At 41.6% G+C, this 20,784-nt stretch overlaps 2 protein-coding genes across 3 annotated transcripts; one reads left to right on the top strand and one right to left on the bottom strand.

The window, feature by feature from the left end:
- Positions 1–77: 77 nt before the first annotated feature.
- Positions 78–12,186, bottom strand: usp5 (ubiquitin specific peptidase 5 (isopeptidase T)). 2 transcript variants are annotated; one of them, XM_069655751.1, is made up of 20 exons: positions 11,913–12,186; positions 11,219–11,347; positions 11,027–11,090; positions 10,797–10,924; positions 10,201–10,346; positions 9,814–9,998; positions 8,884–8,978; positions 7,717–7,910; positions 7,408–7,479; positions 6,669–6,756; positions 6,454–6,579; positions 6,220–6,373; positions 5,849–6,011; positions 5,678–5,766; positions 4,082–4,267; positions 3,622–3,765; positions 3,379–3,521; positions 2,186–2,336; positions 1,501–1,585; positions 78–948 (listed from the first exon to the last, which is right to left on the bottom strand). In XM_069655751.1, exons 1-20 carry the CDS (start codon positions 12,018–12,020, stop codon positions 855–857), a joined length of 2,544 nt encoding a protein of 847 aa, XP_069511852.1. In that variant the 5' UTR covers positions 12,021–12,186; the 3' UTR covers positions 78–854. The 2 variants fall into 2 exon arrangements, with proteins under 2 accessions (XP_069511852.1, XP_069511853.1); XM_069655752.1 differs by having other exon boundaries at positions 4,139–4,267.
- Positions 12,187–12,736: 550 nt separating this feature from the next.
- On the top strand, positions 12,737–20,117 carry p3h3 (prolyl 3-hydroxylase 3). Its single transcript, XM_069656471.1, has 16 exons — positions 12,737–13,034; positions 13,906–14,090; positions 14,242–14,400; positions 14,982–15,174; positions 15,255–15,386; positions 15,533–15,675; positions 15,829–15,918; positions 15,992–16,044; positions 16,137–16,216; positions 16,298–16,425; positions 16,508–16,603; positions 17,025–17,175; positions 17,342–17,459; positions 17,648–17,723; positions 17,838–17,978; positions 19,290–20,117. The coding sequence occupies exons 1-16, from the start codon at positions 12,740–12,742 to the stop codon at positions 19,446–19,448; spliced, it is 2,199 nt and encodes a 732-aa protein (XP_069512572.1). The 5' UTR covers positions 12,737–12,739; the 3' UTR covers positions 19,449–20,117.
- Positions 20,118–20,784: the final 667 nt, after the last annotated feature.

Below are 20,784 nucleotides of genomic sequence, written 5' to 3'. Positions count from 1 at the left end.
ATTATTCATCATGATGTGGAAATCAAAAGACAAAAAGAAAGTAGTGATAGTGAGCTGAAAACTGACGACAGGCAGAATGACAGAAAGACAATTCTTTATTCGTCACAGCAGAAGTAACAAAGGATTTGTTTGCAAAATAAAAACAAATTGAAACAAAAGATCACCCAGATATCACCCTCACCAAACCTTTAAGAAGAAACAAGTGGATTTGGTGTTTTTACTCTTTTTTTATTTCCTTTTTGAAACACACATTGAGCTGTTTTTTATTTATTTGTTTGATTTACTGACATTTCCTCTCACCGGGGATGTTGAACTGTTATACTTCCTCACAGAAACGGGTAGAGGAGGAGGTGTTTTGCCGAGGTAAACAGGTGACACCCAAGTGCAACCATCCGATAAAAGAAGAGGGGGCAGGAAGCGAGATTTTGATGGGGAGAGGCAGTGACTACTGGCAGTGGAAATCAATAGTCAGGAAATGGATTAACAGTGGTAGTTAAGCAACGTTTTAATAAGGAGTGAGAGGACTAAGAAACCCTCTAATGTTTGAGGCCTGTTCTCTGGAGCAGGTAAACTGAGTTATCAGCTCCTATGAACAGGCCCTATGGTTGGTAATCATTCGATCAAAAGAAAGATCTCCCGCCACCCAAACACCGTATCTGTACATCTGCACCCATTTATTTAACTGTGTATGCTGTATGTGCAATTTGAAAGACTTATTTACACTTTCGTCTGTCGTGAAGCGTGCCAGAGCGTTTGTAAGAGCTTGGTGGAGTGCGACTATGAATGCTGTCATGTGTGTTTGTGTGAGCGTCCACATTTCTCCTCCATCACCCCGAGTGTGACGCTCCCGTGTCTCATTCAGCCACTCTCCGGTAGAAGTAGAGGTATCCCAGGTCTTTGGGAGGTTTCTCAGAAGCGCAGACCTTCTGATCGTTGAAGATGACCCACCTGTGAAACAGAGAGATCGATCAGTTCACAGAGAGCTGCTTGATAACAGACAACAGCTTTTCTTAATCACCAGATCTTATTTAGAATAGTTTATCCACTTGTGAAAAATGACACCTAGTTTTCCCAAATGTTGGAAACTATAATGGTCACATTTGAGCAATCTGAGGTGATGCAAGTTCCAAAATGGTACAAATTTATATTTTAAAATATGAAATAAATCAGACATTTTCTTCCTAAGAGGGTCTAAAACTATTTCAAAACTTATGTCTAAACAGGTTAAAACTTTTCACTGTGTTCACTCCAGCAACAATCATTGTTCAGAGCAGACCTGGTGTATGGTGCCCCCTGCTGAGGCTCCATGCAACCAGCTACCTCACCACATTAAAATAAGGTTTTTGATGACATGTCATGAATAAATTAACTACTGATTAGAGAACTTAAAGCATATGATTTTTCTGTATCATCTGTATGAAACTGCAGAGATATACATAAATAGTTATTTCTGACTCAATAAGATACGTTGAAGCTAAAAGTGCAAAAAGAGACACTCACTGCTGATCCTTCTTGATGTGGCAGACGTAGTGGCCGCACATTGTGCTCGTCCCCATGTGACTGATGAACGCAAACAGCTCATACTCTGAATAAAGGAGAAACCACAAGTTAGTTTAGAACTAAAACATATATGTAAATCATTCAATATGAATCATATTAGGGTGGCTCAAAGCACATTAGACTAAAAAAAAAGGATATTAAAGGGCCAGTTTGCTGATTTTCAACCTCAGTCCTATCATGCTATTACGGGGAGCTAATACCATTATGGTAGAAAAAATTCGCTATGTGCTTTTGGAGGACGCTATCCGCTTCTCCAATGGGCCCTGGAAAACCTCTGCCAGACTACGTAAAACGTGATATCTCGCGGATGAAAACGGTAAAACGGTAGTACACCAGCGTCTCTCGCTGGGCCATTCCTTTCAGAGGGAGGGGCGCAATGCACCCTGGGTGTTGTAGGAATGTAGAATGGGTGAAACCATGACCTGTTCATACAACTTTCTCCACAGCTATGGCGCCAATTTCAAATATTATAGCTTCTGTTGATTACAGAGAACATGAGCGTTGACTGACAGTGGCTTTTGTAAGGGGTGAATTGCATTTCATTTTTCTAATCACATCCCTGCATGTCATGTGTGGGGACAAACTCAGAGGGAGTAATCATTTTGAATGCCTCCTCCAGACTTACTGCCTGGTCCGTCTCTGACGCGGGGCCCCGGCGGAGGATCCCTGCCACCCTCGCTCTCTGCGGCTGAGCGACCGCCTTCAGACACATCCATTGACTCCAGGTCATCCAGGTGGGAGAAGATCCAGTCCACTGCCCGGTCCAGGACATTACTCTGCGAAAAAAACACCAGACTTTATCAGACAATATCAACAAATGGAGCTTTTTTCCAAATTCAAGACTACTTTTGTTTCTCAGTACAATATATTATTAAGCTCTAAGGCCAGACAGCTGGTGCCATTCTTCAGATGCAGGCTATCAGATTATAGGAGCATTGAAAAATCATTAGAAGGATGGCAATCATTTTTGACAAAGCATTAGTGACAGCTGTGTTTATTTTTAATTAGTTTATGAACTTCTGATAAATAATTTAAAACACTTTAAAGTTCACTTCTATAAAGAGACGTGTTTGATAATGTCACAACAATATAACTGCCAACAGCAGTCGTCACCAGGGTCTGTTTCTGCACATAAAAGAAGTGTTTTCTCTGCCTCAACATGAGACTGATGCTGTAGCTAATAATGAAACAACAGCGTAGATAAAAGCTTTGCCTACCTTGATCATCTGAGGTGGAAGTTTGAGGGTTCACCTGCAGCTCTTTGCCTAACTAGTTTAGTTTAGTTTATTGTTTAGTTTGTCAGGGACCATGTACAACATACATTCATCTCAGTTAAGAAAGGAGATGCATTGCACCAGATTTAGCTGACTGGCTAATTTCCATCTGCAGTCCCCGACATGTCAAGTGACCCGGCAACAAGTCGCAAAAAAAAAACAACCTAGATCTTACATCTGCTTTCATTCATCAGCAGTTCTTTCACCTGTGACACATACACGTACTCTTGGACATGTAGGTAAAACTGTGGTAGCTTATGTGAATGCTGAATTAATAACCACAAAAATCCTGCTGATACAGTAAATTAATTCTAAAACATCTCTTGCCCGAGCTTCTGAGACAGCTTGACTGAATAAAACTTCTCATTTTCTTTAAGGCACTAAGGCGCTAGCTGGTCTCCAAGAATCTCAAAAACTTGGCAACATTAGTGTCTGAATAAAAAAGGAGCAGCTGTGCCTGTGTTGGCACAGATCTACTTGAGGACAAGTGGCAAGTGAAATTAGTCATATTCCCATGTCTTACAGGACCGAAATTGATTCTCACCGTTGCTCGAAGTGCTTTGGTTGCCTGGTCTCGACTGAAGCCCATGGAGACGATGGTCGCAAGGTGCTCCTCAGAGAGGCTCTCCGTGGGCGTGGTCCCAGCGCCAGAGCTGCAGCCCGGCAACACCAGGGGGGCAGAGAAGTCTGCAGCCAATCAGAAAGAGAGGAGAAGATGAAGAGTGAGTAAAGCTGTTAGACTGATGAATGGTTTCGTATTCTGGTAAATTCCCACAGTTCTGCACACCTGGGTCATCCATATGGCTCATGATCCAATTCATGGCAGCATCGATTCCAGTGTTCCCAGTGTAGTACACCGCTTTCCTGCAGGCCTCTAGTGGGAATCCCATCTCACATAACTGGGACACCGTGGAGTCATCGAGGACTGGAGCTGAGAGAGAGGAGAAAGTGGAATTACTTTGTGGAATTTGCATTTCACTTTCGTTTCTTTAATATTAAGAAAAGTTTAAATAAAATAATAAAAGGGCAAAATAAAGAAAATAAAATATATAGCAACGTTAACGCATATGTCCCAAGTCACATATAATCCAAATCACTTCACGTGATGCACAAGTAAAAATAAACTGGCAACGGAAGGACGCGGGAAAACAGAAAAGGCAGAAAGAAAGAAAAGGAGGAAAAAAGTTTGGGCAAATAAGAGCGTCTCAGGGGAAGAAGGAAAAGAGCAGAAAGACAGACAGACTAACACAGCAGTGGGGAGTAGAGTGAGTCGTCCTCATCGTTGCCATGGGAACCCAGGATACCTTTAACCTCCACATCTGGGGTCATGAGTGGGGGCGGGGCCACCTCTGGTAGAAGCTCCTCCCCCGGCTGCTGGCCGGTTGCACGCAGCGCGCTCAGGTCCAGAGTGTCGGGAACGTCGATGCTCACGTCTGAAAAGAGGAAATTACACAGCGTTTAAAACCGCTTTTCATTAGGAGTCACCCACCAGCAACCATAGTGCAAGTGTTTGTTTATTACGACTTCTTTTGTTGACAGTAAAAATGTGGACATAGATGATACAAGCTGCAAATGTTTACATGTTTGTAGAGAAATGTTATTTCCCCTTTCCTCTTTACTTAACTATTTCTGTTTTCAATATGATGACATATGAGAATACACTATCGAAAATGACATACACATGAACCTCAGTAACTGAAGATGTGACAGCATAACTTCTATTGCGAGTTGGACCTTGAAAAAATAGTGGCACCATTGCTTAAAACATCAGAAGTCTACCAGCAGCTCCATGAGAGAAAATGTAAGTTAAACGCTACACAAATGTCCTCTGACGAGCTGTTAACTATTAAATGTGTTAATATGAGCAGTGTTAGTCCTCAGGCTGCGAGGGCCTCCCCAATGTTGCTGGCTGGTGAATCCTGCAGCCAATTACAGTCCATCTGGAGCAGCACTTCTCAGACTCTTGGCCACTTCTCGCTGTCTGATTACGCCCAGAATGTGTGTGCTTTGCGAGTCATTTTGTAAAGATTTTGTCCATTGCACTTTTGTATGATGCTGCTGGGTTAACGTTAGACAGGTAGTGATTCTACTGTACAGTTTTAGTAAATGACTTAATATACTTCTACCTTTAACTCCATGAAAGCCCCATAGATGGGATTTGTGCTGGTTGGGTTGTCATTAGGTTTACTTCATTACTCTCTTCTAAACAGAACCAACTTGGGTTTGTAGCAAATGCAAAAGCAACAGTCTGGAGACAAACAATGATTTGATTCTCCCTGGAAATGTGGAAATGTTCTCCTCTCCCACAAAATACCAAAAAGTATTCCAATAAAAAAAGTGGAGGAAAAGCAGATTGTCGCCATAAATGGTTTCCTGAACCTCTGCTTTTAACTTTCATGTGCCACTGGAAATAAATGTGATTCATCCTGCCCATTAGAAAATGATAACAGGAAGAAATTGCAGCAGAGTTTGTGAATTACTGTCTCGACATTCAACTTTAAGTGTGTACGTGTAAATTGGAAGAATACCCGTGCCACTTACCAAATTATTTTGCGTGAAAGATGCTCATTTTAATTTGACTATTAGAGGTTTAACAGTAGCGTTAGACGTCAGTACTGTTGCTTTGATTACCTGCAGTAACAGAAACTTTGCTTGCAGCAAAGGAATGAAAAAACTGCATAATTGACAGTGAGCTTCTACATAATGAATTGCTGTATCAGCAGTTTTAATACAAAATGCTTGACTATTCTATGGCCTACAGTCTCACAGGAAAACAAACTTTTGTGTACAGCAAAAAAGATATTTACGATTCATCACAAACATATAATAATATCTTTGCTCACCCAGTTTCTTGGGCACCCAGTCGAGGCCAAAGGTGAACTTCTTGATCTGGATGACCAGGTGGTCGGGGAAAGAGGCAAAGCGGGTCGTTCTGACAAATGAGACAGAAGCTGATATTAATAAACACAGACTTGTTTCAATAAAAAGTTTTCAGTATTTGCGTCTCTTCTTACTTGGTAGCAGTAGTCTTCGCCTGCACAGCTGAGCTCCAGAAGTCTGTGAGGATCTCTGGTTCACTGAGGGCCGCCATGCAAGCTGTGAAGGGGATTTGTGCACGCACTGTAGGGGTTGATGAGTCCCCCTCCTCACGCCGACGCTCTGCCTCCTGGAGCTCCTCTGTTGGTGAAATTAGCACAAAATTGAGAAACAAAAACTTGTTAACATATTTGCAACATAAAACCAAAAAACTGTTCTATAAGTATTATTACTGAAAGGGAATAAAAAAAAGGATGAAAGGAAATGCATTTATGTCTACAGGTTGAAAATCAAAGGATCATGTCTGGCACGAGATTGAATGTGACATTGTATCCCATCAGCCCTTCACCTGTGTTGGTCGCCTGGTCCATCGGCACAGGCAGCTGGACGATGTAATCCACCCGCTGTGTGTACTTGGCTTTCTGTGATTGCTGACACACGATCCTCTCCTCTACCAGGAACCTGAAGGCTTCAGATGGGTTTGTCCCAGAGCGACAGTTCCTCTGTGGATGAAAAGGAATATTTATAGAAAGAGAAAAGGTGGGGACCAGAAAACAAGAGCAGAGTGAGCGTGTAACATTACCTCCACCATGTTTATGAAGTGCAATAAAAACTCCTGAGCATCCTGTTGTCGATTGGTTGAGAACTCTGGGTGGCCCCGCCCAACAAGTGCTTTGAACATTCTTGGTGCTATGCCGACTTGGTCTCCCTGCAAACAAAGCACGAGCATGGATTGTCTGATTTGATCTGTTAAACCTAAGACTTGTAAGTCTGCTGTAACTGATGGTTTCTTCTTACCCTGGGTTCAGATGCTCCATTCTCATCTCCAGGGTCTGGCGCTGGTTTGGAATACTCTCCTGACAACAGACCATAGCCAAGCTTGGCTCTGAGATAAATAAACAAAGCTGACATCACTGCCCATCCAACAATAAACCAGAGTGTCACACAGGAGGAGGATTTGGAAAGAGTCCCCGATATATTTTTGGCTTTCAAATAACATGACAGAGAAGGATTTCCTATCTATAGTGGGAATGAAAAAGGTTTTTGTACAGCAACAAATGCAGAAACAGTTAAGAATAAGGCCACATGCACATAAAATCTAAAGTGGAAACATAAGATCATGGTGTAGAACAAAGAGTGTCCTGTTACTGCATAGGACTTACAAATGAGCATTGTAGAAGACACCAGACTAAGGTTTCCCTTTTGTTTTCCCCGGTTTTATAACACTAGAGCTCTTCGATCCGGGAAGAGAACACACATTAAATATAGAAATCACAATCAAACATGGAGCTACCTTGAGAGCAGTCCGTACTCTGCTTTATGGCTGAAAGCTTAGAATGCTTCTGTGTATTTATGTGTCTTTCATCTCTTGTGACTCATGCATGATGACTGCTTTTTGAATGCTTGTGTGTAGAATTTCAAGTATTTTAACACCAATCTTGCTTTCTTGCCGTATAAGTCAGGTATGTTTCCTGGCATCTAACAGTAATACAATAGGGTCATAGAATATAAACAGAGATTATGAGAGGGCACTTACACTTGGGTTTTGAAATCCTGGGTGGGGTCGCTTGGAGCGTCATCAATGATCTTGTCGATGTTAGACACGTACCTGAAAAGCATAAGACAATTATATCAAACAACAACAATTTTTAATCAAGAAACTTTTGGTAAATGTTGGACAATATGAAAAGCGTCACTTTCCCCTCTACTTTTTTATAATCACCTTGATAGCTAACCAGCTAATGAAGAATTAAACACTGTCTTTTATCACAGGAAGCAACACAATCAACATTGCAACAGGGAGGAGCAGGAGGATGAGAGCTATGAGTAAAAAAAGGCCACTGACTTGCTCTGGAAGTCCGGAACGGTGAAGAGCACTTGCATGACAGAGTTGAGGTAGCAGCTGTTGCCAAGGTTCTTCATGCCAGTCAGGCCAGAGCCAAACATGGGCCGGAGGGTGGTCCCCGACTCCTGGATCACCTCCCACTCCCCCACACGCTGGTTCACAGCAATCTCTAGTTCTGTCATCGTTCGCTCAGTCTGAGAGCAGGGAGGTGAAGGGGATAAGAGTAAGAAAATTAGATTCTATTGGGCTAGACTTCATAAATGGAGGCAAGTTTTGAGAACGATAAGAAATAATTTGCCTAAAGGACATAGTAATGACGGCAAGCAGACACAGACAAGACTAGAAAACATATCATCACAGCTCTAAGTGTTTCACTTAGTCTTCTGCTCCACTCTAGCACATTTCCTTCGCCCCCTGTCTGTGCAACATCATTATGTGAGTGCAGCAGTACATTAGCAATGCAAGAAACAACATTACTGTACGCAGCGAGAGGTACAGTGATCTGAGACTTTGACAACTGTTTAGTCTGCACTCAGCATTAGAGAAGACGCAGGTGGCAAAGAAATTAATGGCAGCAGGGAAGCAGAGGAGAAACAGGTGTTGAAGATAAAATCACAAACTGTTGAAAGTAGGTATATATAATGATATCCTGTATATATAGCTCACTTACAGAGATATATCTGCATTTTTATACTCAGTAATAATACTATAACAATCTTTAAAGAAAATACTGCATTAATATTGATTTAAACAAGGATTAAAAGTGTCCTGGTAAATACAAAAAAACATAACAAGAGGGAAATCCGGCTAACAAAATACATTTCCTGTTGTATTAGTTTTTAAGAATCACTGGTTCTAACACTGCAGCTGAATTTTAGACTCCTTTGAAATATCATGTAATCAATGACCGCTCTCTGAGGCAGAGGCCTCCATAACCGTCTGGATGTCTGCCAATAGGAACAAAAATCCAATATGTCTGACTAGATTTATAACACTTCAATCATAAAGCAGAGGGTTGAGAAATATCTCTGTCTACACGGATATGATCTTTAGAGGAACATCGTAAATCAGTAAGGAAAATGGGCAGGTTTGATATTAAACATTTTCAATGAGAGAAAAATGATACACATTGTGTTTCGACTAAAAACAATTTAAAGCAGAACTTGCCTTCTCCATGGTCATCATGTTGATTCCAAAGTGAGCTAGGTGCTCTGGTAACTTGGAATCCAGTACCATGTCATCCTCGTCGTAGGAATAGACATCTAGACAAACAACACAGTGAGAGCAGTTAAGGGCAATGAGGCAATGAGCTTCTGACAAATGCACATGCAGTATATTGACCAACTATTTTTAATATCTAAGATCCTTCATAGTGCACATATTATGCCCTCTGAGTCCAATCCAAGTCTTTTATATTAGTAGTAAGTTAACAAAAATAAAAACATGTTTGTTTTTTTATGAAAGCTGGAAAAAAGGTCTATAGGGAAATATCAGAAATGCTACTTCTGTCTTGGCCGATTGGAGCAGCGTTTGAGTGTTTGATTGACAACAGGCAGCAGGGGATTGAGAGACAAAATCAACAACTTTGCGCTGTGGCTAACAAGACATGGGCTGAAGAGAAAGGACTGGACCAGCATCTTAATGAAGCGAGGTGATATTTGCAGGTAATTTTAGACGCAGTTAATGTGATGCAACTGACGAGCTTATTAGCTGATGCAGCCTTCTAACTGGTGGTAGCAGTTTGTTTTTTCCTTATATTTGATTGGTGGCTCATTCAACAAACTAAGGCGCAGGACAACACATGTGCTTATATTTGTATGTTTGATGAAAAGGAGACTTTAGCATACAAGCTAATGACGGATGTTGAACAGAGTCCGTGGCTCTTATGTTATGTAGCAGGCTCATTCTGGCTCTTAGCCAATGTTACCATCTGCCCATGATAGAAATGTGACGTCACTGCTTTAAGACGGTTTTTAAAAAATATGCTCTTTGATTGCCTGTATGGAAAGTTCTCCTTCTACCCTGCCATGAAAGATACAATTTCAATTCAGACAATAGCAATTTTAACGTAGCAAACTCTTTGTGCCACCTGCTTACCTGCGCCATCAGGAGTGATGGTCCCGAGTTTGACAGCAAGTGGATATCCTGTCTCCTGGAAGTGGAGAAGGGCGTGGTTGTTCCCCCCAGAGCCATCAAAGTATCTGCGACCACACAGGACTTTGCCGTCTGTCAGGTTCATCCAAATGTTCTCTTGGAGGTCACACACGTCACATCGCCAGCCACTAGGATGAAAAAAAGACAAGAAACACAAAATATGAACAGCTGTTGATATATCTTTTATGAGTGGACACACAACTGAGTTAATTTGCCATGGACATTAGATTTGTGCACCTCTGCAACTTTTGTTTTATGTAGAAACAGTTATTATACTTGCAGTGTTGCAAATGATTTAATGAAAGGGACAGGTATCCGCATATGTCTCACCTTGGAGGGATCTTGACTCCGTTGTCAAGCTGTTTAAGATCAGCTGCATGCCTTGACTCCTGTCTCACTTCTCCATCCCACTGTTGAACTTGTAAGGTATGAGACACTGAGTCGGCTGACATGATACCCGCCATTGACAGGGACACCTTGATGGACAGCAAATTAATTAACAGCAACAAATTAGACCTGATTAACAGCTCATGACAAAACTTCTCAATGGCTTAATTACTGAAGGTAACAAAATCTATGATCCATAAATCTGTGAGAATCCCTATTTGCATTTGCTCTAATATCCAAGGAAAATATATTATACATATATATATACAATACATTTTATGAGGATTAACGTGTAAATGATCTGCAAAGATTTCCCATGTTTGCAGCAAGCATATTTGTTGAGTCTTTATTTTGCTATGTATGTACTAATGAGAGTAATCAATACATTTCTAAAGCTGTTTTTTATATTATGACATTGTGAAATTTGGTACTGTAAAACTGTACTGGCGTCTAACGTAGTTGAGAATTATATGTGAATTATAAAAAGCATGAAAACGTTTCTCTTAAATAAAAAAACAAAACACATTTAGATATCTCACCCGCTCTTTCACAACATCAGGCATGTCAGCGAGGTCATCTGATGTCACTTCCTGTCTGTCAGGTAAAATGACAACCTTGACGTCCTCCTCATACTGATCCTGCTCCACATCAAAACCTCCTTCAATCCCTGGATGAACCAAAAACAAGAGGGGGGGGGTAGACACAGGTCAGCTGAAAAAAAAAGGACACCATGGTCTGTTTTTAAATTAATACTTCCTCATGCACTCACCAATAGCCAATCTGGTGGGCTTCTTCTTGGGGGGGTGTCCAGATCCAGAGTTATTGTCATCTTCCTTTATAGAGAAAAACATAGGATATCAATAGGGGTTGAGATTAGTTCAAATGACATGTTCAGAGAGGGGGCTAATAGTGTCAAACAGAATTTAGATGTGAAAAGAACTATTAAGAATTAAGTGTCCACCTTGGCCTTACGAGTCCGGGTGATGTGAAAGTAAGCCCTCTGGCCACTCCGAGCATGATGCCTGTCCACATACTGACTCCCAAATCCCAGGAAACTGTTCATGCACACATACAGGCCTCCTTCGCTCTCCTGTGATGAAGCAAAGGCAATATTAAATATTACAACAAATCCTTTTCTCTCTTTCCATCTTCACACGCCATTGGGAAGTTTGAGGTAGAGGCAATGTGATGTCTAAACCATGTCACATCATCTGTTATGTTCTAGCCAACTAGCACTCCAGTCTTCCTGCTAACAGTTGCTATTCAGCTCAATGTTGTTTAATGTAGATAATATAAAAACAATGAACTTCAGCATCATAGAAGATGTATTGTGGGCTAAGTTGTGTAAAAAACATAAACAGCTCTGCCACAGTTTGACCAGAAAACGAATAAGTTAGCTTCCTTGTTAGTTTGACAGCATACCCAACATAGCTAGCTAACAGGCTAGAGCAGCTAAGTTTCCATTACAGTGCATTATTAGCCTAGCTTGAAGCTAGCTTGCTGGTTAGTTAAAACATTTAGGAAGCCGGTGTGTTAAAGTAGAGCAACCTGGCGAAACGTTTCATTAGACAACAGCAGAGACTGTAAGGGAATAAGAAAAGAAACAACACTGTTTGTTGGTTGACGTTTTGATTTGTAATAAAAAGATGGCTCACCGGCGAGGAAAATGACAAGGCGCATTCGTCTTTGTGGACTCGGTCCCCGGGCTTCGGAACCCGAATTGTGGACAAAACCGACATCAAAACCTCACCAACATCTGCCATGACAAGTTAGCTAGTTCCGCCTTTCAGTGGGACACTTGCTCAGCTGAGTTTGGACCCCCAGCCTCTTAATTCCCCGGCTCGGAAGAGTGTCTGTTGTCTAGCCCGTCTTCTGCTGTCTGTGTTTGGCTGAATGAATCATGAGATGCTGCCTTGTGTTGAGGGAAGGCCGAACGAACTCAGTCGCCCGCACGCCGAGGGGCTGCGGCTCGTTACCGTAATCTCCAGGATATCGGCACCTTCCCTAATTTTGTCATGCAGTAAATTTACATTAGTATCGCATCTACCCGAGATAAATTAGAGTTTAAAGAATGTCCTCATGTGGGGAATCAATTTACTGATATATTGGCATTTGCATGTTCACAACGCAATGGATAATGATCGATTTCAGTAGAACCTGTTTTATTTGGTACTTACGGTAAAGACCGTTGAAGTCAACCAACGGCTTCCTCTCGTGGCCGTGTAAATGTATTGCAACTTGACTGACTGAAAAACAATCCGTACAACATACTCTTACATTAATTAGCTTCAAAAGTCAACTAGTTCAAGTCACATTGTTTAAAATAAACGTAATTACCTGTCGTTTACGAGGAGCAATATATCATAGGAAATGAAAGCCCCTACCTCAAAAGGGAGGAAACTCTTTTTCGTTCCCCAAATATTTCCATAGTCCCTCCTCTTCTCCCAACTCCGTCTCCTCCGCTGAGTTTGTTTCTCGGACCATGGCGCTGCTCCCCAGCCATTTCACTGTATACGTGGCGTTTAATTTCCTTTTTGTAACATTACCTAATTTTACCCTTGCAGTCTCAGGTAGCGGTGGTTCTAACGTCTTGTCACTTCTGCAGCCGTATGATTTTTTGTATTACAGTGGAATACGTTCATATTTTGATGAGGAGTGGGTGAAGGCTGCGGAGCTGCTGGAGAAATCCCTCCTCACCAAGGAATCACTGTTAAGAGTCCGCAGGCAGTGTCATGAAGACTGTGTGTCAGCTGGGAAAGAGGCTCTCAATAAACTGGGTAAGTTATGATTGATCAAGTACAGTTTGAATTCTGGAAAATAGTGGGTGGTGTTACATTGACTTAAGTGTGTCACGTGTCTCATTTGGCCTTGTTCAGTAATTCCTTATATATATGAACAATAAATGAATTAAATTCACTTTTCAAAGATCAAACAGTTCACATACACTCATGCATGTTATTCCTTATACCCCACTATAGCCAATGCATGTGGTTCCTAACATGTTTCCATTGTGACCCCTTTAAATGAAGTCATGTTTACTAATGTACCCTTACATTGATGCATTATTGTGTGCATCACTTGTCAGCACATCAGTTCTACCAATGTGTGATATTTTCCTTTTCAAATTGAGGTGACAGAGGTGAAGTAATCTTGCTTTGTGTTTCCAAAGCAAAGAAAAGGGCAAAAACTACATTGTGTGCAATTAAAGGGGTCTATTTAGAAGTTTAAACCCCAATTTGTATACAGACACATGAAATATCTGTACATCTGTTACTAGCATTGGGACAGTCAGCCAAACTCACTCTGCTTTGGATCAGATATAATTGCTGGTTGGAAACTTGATTACTATGAAGTCACTGGCAGCTTCCTTAAATCTCAGCTTCTGAGTGTTGGGCTGAAATATGAGAATGACCTAACAAACAGTAGTAGAAAATCCCAAATATGAGTTAAGGATGTTAACTTTATACATTTTTACTGTATCTATAAACTCTTATTGTCTATGTACAGCTTGTACAGTAGATGTCAGACATTAAAGGCTCAGTATATACTCCATATGTTTATGATGCACAAGGAATATCTATTATTTAGACATTATGCTTATAATATATTTCACTCCTTAAAAGTTATTCATGATGTTTTTGGTGTTAGACTCTGAAAAGGGGAGTCTGTGGGACCTCTGGGCCTTGGATTGGTTGCAGCAGAGAGCTGAATGTTTGAGGTTCTGTATCGGACGCTCAGTATCACCTGCAGGACAGCTCCCTGTTTCTACCGACATTGAGTATGAATTCAGCAGCCGTAACCCTTACAACTTTCTGCAGGTCACATATTACAAGGTAAGCTATTCTTCGGGCATCCATTAAAATCTAAGAGACATTAATGATTTCTCATCTCTGCTGATAGTCTTACATATCATCTTATTTCAAAGAATTTAGGGGCGAACGCCTCTGACTGTCTATAACAAATTTCCCTCTCTTTACACGTCAGCTGGAAAAGTTGCAGAAGGCGGCATCGGCAGCTCATACCTACTTTGTGGCCAACCCCAGTCACCTGGAGATGAGGAACAACATCGAGAAGTACAGACGGATGGACGGAGTGACTGAGGAGGCCTTCCAGGACAGAGAGTTTGAGAATGAGAAACAATGGGTGAGGAGAGGGAGATGTAGTTAGAGATGGTATTTTTACAGTCGTTGCTGCAGGAGGTAACTGCAACCTTTAAATTTCCATACCTAGAAGTCTTGTTATTTAATCTCCAGAACCTGATCTAGTGGGCTTGTTCATATATATCACTAATACTAAATGTTCACTATGTTTTACACAATTGTAGCCATTTATTTGGGTAAACAGGAGCTCCTCCGCTTAAGGCCCAATATTATTTATTCACAACTTCATGTGAGGGCAGAGGAGAAATATTTTGGACATGTGTGTGGAAAGACAGCAACTGCCTGAGGGACTGAATTCCTCTCGCTCACCTTCACTTTCTCTTAACCCAACACATGATCAAAGCTTGATTTAACTCATTAACGGCCTCTGTCTGAGCCACTTATTTTAATCTATTTAGATACAAGTCATAACATGAGATGGTCTGTTTTAAATAGGCCTATGTACTGGCATGTGCTCTTTCAAGATAAGTTGTCTAAACCCACACTTCTGTTTCGTTTAGTAAAAGCCAGTCTAGCCGCATCTTCTTCTTAAAATGTCTTCTTTTTCTCTGTTTACACACGCAGGTCCTGTATGATTCTGCAATCCAGTATGAGGCCTCCTCTGACTGGGTGCAGGCAGCAGAGAAATGGAAAGTATGTGTAAATGAAACTCTGCGGCAGATGGAGGAGTGCAGGGTGCAGTGTGAGGCGGCCTCGCAGCGGCTGCCAGAGAACAGGGGAGTGGACAGTGCTGACGGTGCGTTTGAAAAGGCTGCAGGTAAGAAAAGAAAAGACTGAAGCTTGACTTTTCTGCAGAATAAAAAGCACCAGGTGTCACTATGTTTCTTTTCCTTCTAGCTCTCTCTCTCTCCCTGCTTTCATGCCGGCAGTCCTGCGTGACTCAGATAGCCACAAGACCCGGCAGGATTTCTGCTCAGGAGGACTTCCTGCCCTCACAGCTGGAGCATCTGCATATTGCACAGTTTAAAGGTAAGGTGGTCCAACTGAACATCAGTGTTATGATACAGTGTATTTGTATTTTCCACTTATTTTTCTTTAGCTCAGTAATATTCCACTTTAAATTTTACACGCTTAAGTGCCACTTGTCCATTTTCTTCATCTCTGTATCACCACAGCTGGTGATATTAGCGGAGCAGTGCAGACTCTTCGCTCTCTTCTCCTGTTCTACCCCTCTGACAAGGACTCCTTAGACAACCTGCAGCTCTACTTTGAGACACTAGGAGGAGACACAGAGTCACAGGGCACACAGCCTGCTCAGGTACCACTTTACAGCCATTTCATTTAAATCACAAATATGGTGGTTAAAGTCTCAGTTCCTTTTATGTTTATAACTTAATCCAGAAACAAAAGAAGGGAATCACTGTCTTCTGCTATAGCTGACAACATGTTTTTGTCTGTATTTGTCCCGCAGGAGATTTCCACGTACATCAGTCGCTCTTTGCAGGAGAAAAAGCTGCTGTATTTTGGTATGGAGAACCTTGACTTCAGTTACACAGACCCAGTAAGTACTGTAGCAAAAAAACACACAATCCACAAAATTTCATCCAGAAATGTAATGATTGCTCTGCACTCAGGATCTTTGGACTCCAGAAGATGTTGTGCCTGAATCATTAAGAGAAGTCTGGAGGTGAGAAAGATGAAAGAAACAAATTCTGTGGCAATAGTTTTAGCGAAAGTTAAAGTGAAGACAGCTCAGTTTTGTTTGTGTTTCACTTTCAGAGCTGAAAAAGAGAAAATAAATGAGAAAATAAAAGAGGGAGAGCAACAGGAGGAAGTGGATGACAGTGGATTTTTTGCAGGTAAGATCAGATCCCTCTATTGATGCAGTTAAGAATTCAAAGGTTTCCTCTCTTATCTTTTCTTATTTGTCCTCTCTCCAGGTGGTTCAGTGCCTCAGGTGGGCGTGACCATCACCATGGACGACCAGGTTCTGAACGGGACCAATCGTGTTGTACTCGATGGAGTCATGACTGAGAAAGAGTGTGACAAGATTCTGCAGTTAGCAGCAGTAAGTTTGGACTTTTTAGAGTCGGGGGGCTTTCTCAGTTAGATCCCCACTCTCATCTATAATGTCATCTTATCTCCCATAGTCTGCAGCATCGGCAGGAGATGGTTACCGTGGACGTCGGTCTCCGCACACGCCTCATGAGACGTTTGAGGGCCTGACTGTCCTCAGGGCTGTAAAGGTGGGTGAACAGGAGATGAAGGAAGCAGAAATAAGAGGATGTCTCAAGCTGCAACTACTAATTTAATTGCCAAATATTTTGTTAATTGGTCCATTGATCCTCTGATTACAGCCTCCTAAATGTGAATTGTTTCATTTTTTTCAAACCTCTCAATGACAGTGAAGTTATCTTGGGCTTTAGGAAACAGAGATTTACATTTTTTTTTACCATTTACTGACATTTTTGATCAAATAACAAATTGATTAATCAGAAAAATGTCAAACAAATTAATAGTAAAACAAAGTGTTAACCCTAGTTGTGCTAACCATTAACTTGTCATAATATTTTGCATGCAATTTTGATCTCCTGTTAAAAAAATAAATTTTGAAGTTAGGAATCAATGAAGGTTTTTTTTTTTACATAATCTTCTCGTCTTTGACAGTTGGCTCAGGATGGCCTGCTAAACCAATCAGATGCCAAGTTGTTACACGAGCTTGGCGAGAGAGCGAGAACGCTGCTTCACTCCTACTTCAGGAGCCCCTCGGGACTCTTCGTCTCGTTCACGCACCTGGTCTGCCGCAGTGCTGTCGCAGGTAATGCAATCATTATTCAAATGTCTCTTGAGGGAGATAATTACTACTTCATGTAAGAAATGCAAACGGGCTGATCAGGAGGAAAAACAACTACAGACTCCTATACTGGGAACTTTAAATGTGTCCTTCTGAGAAGTAGCGTTTGTTTGATTGTCTATGCCCTCAGGTGACCAGGAGGGCAGGCTGGACCTGTCTCATCCTGTCCATGTTGACAACTGTCTCCTCGAGCCAGAGACCAAGCATTGCTGGAGAGAGCCACCAGCATTCATACACAGAGACCTCAGGTACACAGTAATAAACAGAATTAGACAGGGAAAGCGGGGAAAACAAAGCACCCAAGCAGACAAGTTGTATGAGGAAGTCATGTTTATCAATATAAACAAATCAAATACTTAACTTTCTTTGTCTGAGCAGAAGAATTTAGATTTTTTTGCATTGATGTAGAAAATAATGGCTGTCCTTCCTCTCACAGTGGCCTTCTCTACCTGAATGACAACTTTGATGGTGGAGAGTTGTTCTTCACTAACAGGGATGCCAAGACAGTAACAGTGAGTAACTTTTAAGCCTTCGAGCCATGTGTTATCGAAGGTCACTTCATTTGAACCTATTTAAGAATATTTATTGGACCTAGTGACCTTTACCCTCCCTCTCTGTGTCTCCAGGCTCGAGTAAAACCCAGCTGCGGTCGACTGGTAGGCTTCTCCTCAGGTCCAGTGAATCCACACGGTGTTACTGCAGTGACCAGAGGCCGGCGGTGCGCCCTTGCTCTCTGGTTCACAAAGGAGAAGCTCTACAGGGACATGGTAGGTACTATGATGAGGCAAAATGCTAACCTCCTCTTTGGGTCTGACCTGCATCCTGTAATTGTTGATGTCGTGACACCGGTGTTGTATAACAAGGCCAGCTGGAGTGCAATGCAAATCTGGTGGTTGTTGTCAAGTTTAGGCATGACAGTGCTCGGCCTGATCGTGCCGTATTAGTTTCCTTACATTTAGCATATACCTGCTTGGAAAAAGATGAATCATTCAGCGTCATACGTATTTTTACTGCTGTGACCCCACTTGTAAAAAAAAAAAAAACAGGAGGTGCCAGAGGCTCCTCTCAAGAGTGGCTGTTTATTAGTTTAGCCAAAAATGTGTCTGAAAAGTTTAAAGAGCCTCCCCAGTTCGATGCTGGCTGCCGTTTAGCATCATGCATTACATCTCATCTTCACAGTGAGACAGTGTAGCCTTTAAAGGATGAAACACATTCTTCCTCCTGTTGACATTGTTTGCATATTTTGATTGTTTTACATTTAGTCAATTATGTATTGTTTTTAGTTAATGAAGACATAAGACATTTGATTCCTTTTGTGTTGTTAATATATTTGTGTATGTATTTAGGCTTTTATTTTGAATCGGTAGTTTGCACTGGATGACGTGTATATCTGGGCGGGTAGGATAGGATGGGCGGGCACCGGGATGGTGAATGTTTTTTTTACGAGGACAAGCAAGGACACGCGAGAGAAAGTATTGTTTGATTGGAAGTAAAAATTGTTCATGAAATATAAAAGAAAACATATCTTTGCATGGACCTGCGTAGATCCACTCTCCCCTTGCCACAGTGGCTGGTTTGATTTTGAGTTTGGTTGGTTGACAAGGCCAAATCGCCACTATACCATTAAACACACCCTATTGTAGTTCAGTAGAGGTTTTGCTGCCACAGTCTGTCTACAGGTGTTCTAGTACGATCACTTGCTAATGCTAGCTAATGTTGGTAAAGTTCACATGAATATTGTTACTAACAGACATTACTGAGACAGTTTGCTGACTTCATCTGGCTTGTACCTGTGCTACTGTGAACTATGTAACTAGAAGCTACATAGTCTCACTTTTATACAGGATTACCACTTTGTGTTGGCAGAGAAGCCTACCATAGTAAAAAGAAAATTAAAATAACTTGCTTCTAAATACTTGCCCAGAAAGTAAAAGGCTAGAAATTACAATGACTCTTAACAGAAACTAAATGTAACTGGTCACGTACAACCCTGCTTGTCATCTGCTTGTCATGTCTAAGTGGCCGCTGGAAATCAAAAGTTTAACCGTCGTCGCTATGATTTTGTTTCTGTCCCTCAGGAGCGAGAGGAGGCAGAGGCCATGTGGGCTGCGGACGGACAGAGCGTGGTGAAAAAGGACGAGGAGAAGACTGAGGGCAGGAACGCTCGCAGCCAAGCACCGAAGGAGAGAGGCAAAGGAGGGAGAGGCAGGGTGACGGGGGGGAGAGATGAGCTGTGAGAGAACAACTGACTGAAACAACCAAACTGGACTACATTCTCGTCTGTGTTGATCAGTACGCCATCCCATAACAGGACCATTACACCCACCAACCATGAACACTTCACTGTTGACTTTTCATTTTGTACCCACGCATTCATGTTGCTGCCTTTTTATGTAAAGCTGCTTGCACGTGTGTGTGTGTATATACGCTATTTATACTGTATATGATGAAGGTAAGTAAGGGAACACTGTCATTTCCTCTCTGATGTCAATCTGTACGCATGTTTGAGCAGCTTTACTGACAGATATCACTTCCTTTTAAAATGAAGAGATTAAAAGAAAAAAATAAATGTGGCTCTTTACGAATGCTGCACGAGTACTTTACACCCAACAAGTGAGGGAATAAAAGAGCATTAGAGATAAACTGAGGACAAAAAGAAGTGTAATCTATGAAGTGATCACCTCACACCCTTCGTGGCTGCCTGCTGATTAAAAAAATTGCGAGTTAATACTTTTCTTAGTCTATTCCTGTCTTTTAAGAGTAGAAGCATGTGATAAAGTATACGATTAGACGGCAACACAGCAGTAGGAAACCATTAAAGTAGTTACATTAGCACAGTACATGAGAAACTAGAGTTCAAGGCAAAAAAGGGAACAGAGAGAGAGAGAGAGAGAGAGAGGTGCACAGGGGGGAAAAAAGGGATAGAAATAGAGAGATTACTGTTAATCCCTCATAAATGAGTGCATTTGTTTATGAAGCTTAAAAAATCTCCCATTTAGAATATGGAATATTAATCCAGAGAGAGATCATTTAATCATTCACGTCGAGCACAGTGACACTCGTCCATCTTATCCTTCCCATTACAACCAGTGCCTCCTTTCCACCCCCCTTGCTCTGCTTCCGTGCAGTGCATTAGGTACCGAGTCAAGTACTGTTTATGGCCCATATTAACACTCTCACTCCCCCCTCTGTGTTATAATCCCCCTGCCGCCGCTGCAGAATTGGGTCGGCAGGCCCGTTTAATGGAGCCTCGGTTTTAACCTTTTCCCTCCCTCCCTCACACGCTGTGAAACCACGCTGCACCCTAAAAGTCTGCATTAATCTGCTCTAAAGTAGGTGTTATGTCTATATAATGCATCATAGATATGCTCGCACTAAGCACCCTGTCGTTCCAATTACACACTTGGGAGAAAAGTATGTAATTTATAGATGTGTGATGTCATCGGTCCATATTTTATATCATTAGCAGAAATTATGTAAGGCATAAAGCGTAGTTATAAAACTGAAATCACAGCATCCTGTTGTCATTACAGCTGAGTGCTGTGTGCAGAGAGTCGTCGACATGATCACGCA

Source organism: Semicossyphus pulcher, unplaced genomic scaffold (genome assembly GCF_022749685.1).
Source record: "Semicossyphus pulcher isolate SPU_LCO1_2020_fin unplaced genomic scaffold, fSemPul1.0.p SCAF_9, whole genome shotgun sequence".
NCBI lineage: Eukaryota > Metazoa > Chordata > Actinopteri > Labriformes > Labridae > Semicossyphus > Semicossyphus pulcher.
This window is presented reverse-complemented; position numbering and strand designations above follow the sequence as displayed.

Excerpts from the sequence above, each read along its gene's own strand:
- usp5 (XM_069655751.1), bottom strand. The coding sequence starts at position 12,020 with ATGGCAGATGTTGGTGAGGTTTTGATGTCGGTTTTGTCCACAATTCGG. Across the intron at positions 9,999-10,200 it reads GGAGTCAAGATCCCTCCAAG|TGGCTGGCGATGTGACGTGT; the intron begins GTGAGACATATG and ends TTTTCATCCTAG. Across the intron at positions 6,580-6,668 it reads ATGGAGCATCTGAACCCAGG|GGAGACCAAGTCGGCATAGC; the intron begins GTAAGAAGAAAC and ends CTTTGTTTGCAG.
- p3h3 (XM_069656471.1), top strand. The coding sequence starts at position 12,740 with ATGGCGCTGCTCCCCAGCCATTTCACTGTATACGTGGCGTTTAATTTC. Across the intron at positions 15,175-15,254 it reads TGCGTTTGAAAAGGCTGCAG|CTCTCTCTCTCTCCCTGCTT; the intron begins GTAAGAAAAGAA and ends TTTTCCTTCTAG. Across the intron at positions 16,604-17,024 it reads CTGTCCTCAGGGCTGTAAAG|TTGGCTCAGGATGGCCTGCT; the intron begins GTGGGTGAACAG and ends CGTCTTTGACAG.